This window comes from Phragmites australis, chromosome 9 (assembly GCF_958298935.1).
Source record: "Phragmites australis chromosome 9, lpPhrAust1.1, whole genome shotgun sequence".
NCBI lineage: Eukaryota > Viridiplantae > Streptophyta > Magnoliopsida > Poales > Poaceae > Phragmites > Phragmites australis.
This window is the reverse complement of record NC_084929.1, coordinates 21,744,305-21,748,114: the sequence shown is the minus strand read 5'-3', so window position 1 is coordinate 21,748,114 and position 3,810 is coordinate 21,744,305. Positions and strand designations below refer to the sequence as shown.

The 3,810-nt window shown below is 50.2% G+C and overlaps 1 protein-coding gene across 1 annotated transcript; it reads left to right on the top strand.

Annotated features, from left to right (window-relative positions):
* The first annotated feature begins 470 nt into the window (after nt 1–470).
* On the top strand, nt 471–2,395 carry LOC133928796 (annexin D4-like). The gene is made up of 4 exons (XM_062375284.1): nt 471–774; nt 890–1,293; nt 1,368–1,670; nt 1,911–2,395. The coding sequence occupies exons 1-4, from the start codon at nt 735–737 to the stop codon at nt 2,115–2,117; spliced, it is 954 nt and encodes a 317-aa protein (XP_062231268.1). The 5' UTR covers nt 471–734; the 3' UTR covers nt 2,118–2,395.
* Nucleotides 2,396–3,810: the final 1,415 nt, after the last annotated feature.

The window sequence follows — 3,810 nt, the reverse complement described above, 5'->3', positions numbered from 1 at the left end:
TGTACATTTTGCTTCGGACAAGAATTGAAGTATTGGGCATGCTTTACTGTATTTTCTCATGACAGGAAATTGTCAATGAGTCTTTACTCTCCAAATCATCTTTCTTTTCTCGACATTTGTTGAATTTCCAAAGGCGAAAAATACAATGTAAATGAAGTTCCTTGCACCAAAAGAATGAAAGAAGTGAAGTTTGTGTAATATCCCTCTATATTTACACCAGCTAAACCTTAAGAATTCAGTACGATGTGACTTCAGCTTGATAATCAAGAGAGGGCTCAGCTATACGCCTATACAGGCGTTGCATTGTTGTGGTCATCCTCTCAAACAGACAGATTCACACCACCCCAACGTCCCTCCCCGTGTTCCACGACGCCAATGCCACGCACGCACCAACCGATCGCTGGGTCCCTGATTCTGAGCTGTCAATTGGTTTCTTTTTCTCTGCCTTCCCATTTCAACGGGGACACATCTAGATTAATGCATAAGCACATACCTACCTACACATGTGTACACTAATGACGAACCTTTCTTAATTAGCCGGAGGAGATTTATATCTAAACAAATCGAAATGCCAGCATCGCCCATGTATAATTGGCTTCCAACCAGACACTTTGCAGTATAAAGATCATCCGCAAGAACTCGAGAAGCAAGCCAGAGCCCACAGCAATCCTCTGTTCCTCAATCGTCGTCTCCTCTCCTCCCATCTTGGTTATTGTTTGGTTGAGAATCCGCCAATGGCTGACGAAGTCCACCAACTCACCAGGGCCTTCTCAGGTTTGCATCATTCAGTCGTGCATCTAGACATGATCGTTCTGCTGTTATCTTTGTGTTGTCGTCGTCGTCGTCGTTGCTTAGAATTTTCTGTGGATTTTGTTTCATTAAAATGAAGGGCTGGGAGGCCTGGGCGTGGACGAGCCAACAATGGTGTCGGCGCTGGCGCGGTGGCGCCAGCAGCCGGAGAAGCGGTCGGGTTTCCGGAAGAGCTTCCCGGGCTTCTTCAAGAGCCACGGCGACATCGACCGGTGCGAGGAGGGGTACATGCTGCACCTCGCCGCCGAGTTTGCGCGGTTCAAGAACCTGATGGTGCTGTGGGCGATGCACCCGTGGGAGCGCGACGCGCGGCTGGCGCACCACGTGCTGCACCAGGCGCACCCGGCTGCCATCGTCGTGGAGGTCGCCTGCACGAGGTCCGCCGAGGAGCTGCTGGGCGCGCGCCGGGCGTACCAGGCGCTCTTCCACCACTCCCTCGAGGAGGACGTCGCCTACTGCGCCAGGGACAAGCCCTACTGCAACGTAAGCACTTCTAGCAGTGATCATGCTGCTCTGGCAACAAAGCTAAGCTCCTGATGTGAATTGCAAATGTGCAGCTGCTGGTGGGGCTCGTGAGCGCGTACCGGTACGAGGGGCCGAGGGTGAACGATGAGGTGGCGAGGGCGGAGGCCAAGGCGCTCGGCGTGGCGGTGAGGAGCGCCGGCGGCGTCGCGGGGAAGCTGCTGGAGAACGACGAGGTGGTCAGGATCCTCACCACCAGGAGCAAGCCCCACCTCGTGGAGACCTTCAAGTACTACAAGGAGATGCACGGCAAGCACATCGAGGAGGATCTTGGCAAGGACGAGACCCTGCAAGAGACCGTGCTGTGCCTCGCCGCGCCGGCCAAGTACTTCAGCCAGGTAAAGCTGTGACGAACACAGTCTGATCGATCCATGAAGCATGAAATCACAGTCGGTTCTTGGCTCCACAGCCATGTCCAACGGTTCGAGAGAAGAACCGATTGTGATAACTGTTTATTTCTAGGGTCGGATTCGGAAAACCGATTAGGATCACTCTATTTGAACCGACTGAATTTAGTGATTTTATACTAGTGAATGGTCAAACGGATGGTTTTACTGTAAAAAAATCTACGTCTTCAGGTGATGGAGGCGGGGCTGACGGACGGGGCGGACCACCACGCGAAGGACGGCCTGACGAGGGTAGCCGTGACGCGGTCGGACGCAGACATGGACGAGATCAGGGCGGCCTACCAGGAGCAGTTCGGGGCCAAGCTCGAGGAGGCCGTCGCGGCCAAGGCGCACGGCCACTACAGGGACGCGCTGCTGTCGCTGATCGGCGGCAAGTGAAGTGGGCGCTGAGCTCGACGGGGGGGTAGTAACGCATTTGTGTGGCCGTTGTTTCCTTTCTTGCGAACGTTGGTGTGTTGTCGAGCGAACCTGTAACATTTGCAGCAGCTGAGGCTAGCTCTGAGTTGTGACGTGTACTCGTAGTGCGTGTGGCTAGTGAAGAGGCCAATAAGATTCGGGACCGTACCTTTCTTCTGGTTGAGTTGTTTTTCGTTCTTCCGGGATTTATATCGAGCTGTTTATTCGAAGAAATTGATGATGGTTATTTGTGGTTTTAATCTGGAGAAGAGTGTTTCTTCCAAGCCGTACCATGGGGGCAGGGGCGGAGCCAGAAATGGGCTGGGTCCTGGGCTGTGGTAGTTAATGCATGCATAAACTCTTTGTAACTTCAGTATTTGTACATTTTTTTCAAGTGGCAGCACAGGGCCTGTCTCCGCCACTGGATGGGGGCATTGAGCAAGCGCATTGGCATCTTGCTGCAGATCATGCCCGCAAAGCGCTGCCGCAGATCGGTCCCTGCAACATCCGATAATTGGTTATGGATCGCAATACATTCACGGCGTGGGATCCCATTGGGACAGGCCGGCACGGCACACATGGCGAGTCGTGATCGTGCCCTCACGTGGGGCAGTCGCCACGTTAACCTCGGACCAACATGCTGACCGACGCAGCAAGGAATTTTCTAATATTTTTTATTTCCGAAAATTACAAATATGTACGTCTGTTTTAAAATATGACAGATCTATATACCTGTTACCATTAAGTGGTGGTATGCATATAGATCTGTTATTTTTAAAATAACCACAAATATTTACAATTTTTGGAAATAAAAAATATATAAATGAAAAAAATTCTCCAGCAGGGCCCTAGTATACCTAGGGTCACCACAACTATGTTAGGAGTAGCACAGCCCATCATCGGCCCATCATTAAATAGGCAAGCCTACAAAACTAGGTATACTTTCTTTTCTTTTTTATAGTCATCATAATTAATTCACTGTTTTACTATATTTATGTTTTTTTCTTCGCATATACATTCAACATTTTAAAAGAATTAGTTCAACATTTTGCAAAATCTAGTTCAACATTTTGAAAAAATTGGTTCTCAACATATTGATTTTTTTTTGGCATTTAATATGAAAATATCGATATAGTTTAAACGGATTTGAAAACGAACTTACGGTTTGAAAGAAAATCTGGTTTCGAGTTTCAAATTCAAAGAAATTTTCCACCCACTCAATGCATCCATAACTTGCCACGTGTCCTACCTGGCACAACCCGCTTCATAACCACGTGCTGGGACCCGCACCCGCATCGGATCCACACCTGTATCTCACCTGCCCACTAGCCTACGCACAAATCTCAAACACTGCGTTAGTCGTAAGTACAAAACGAGCATATTTCCTAAAGAAATCCCACAGCGAGAGCACTTCCTGTGCCAGCGACGCACAGTGATTTGATTGTGTGCCTCTCCATCAAGCGTGGCTAATTAGCGTGCACACTAGGAGCGGAACGTGTGCCGCGCCCCGATAGCAAAGGGACAAAAGCACGTGTGAGGGAGCAGGCCACAACACGGGAGCATGGGGGAGCAGCCTGTGGGCGCATGAGGCCCACGTGTGCATGGGGAGCAGGGCGCGGGGCACTAGGCCCACGGGCAAGGCTCCTTTGCCTTTAAGAAAAGTTCAACTCAAAAC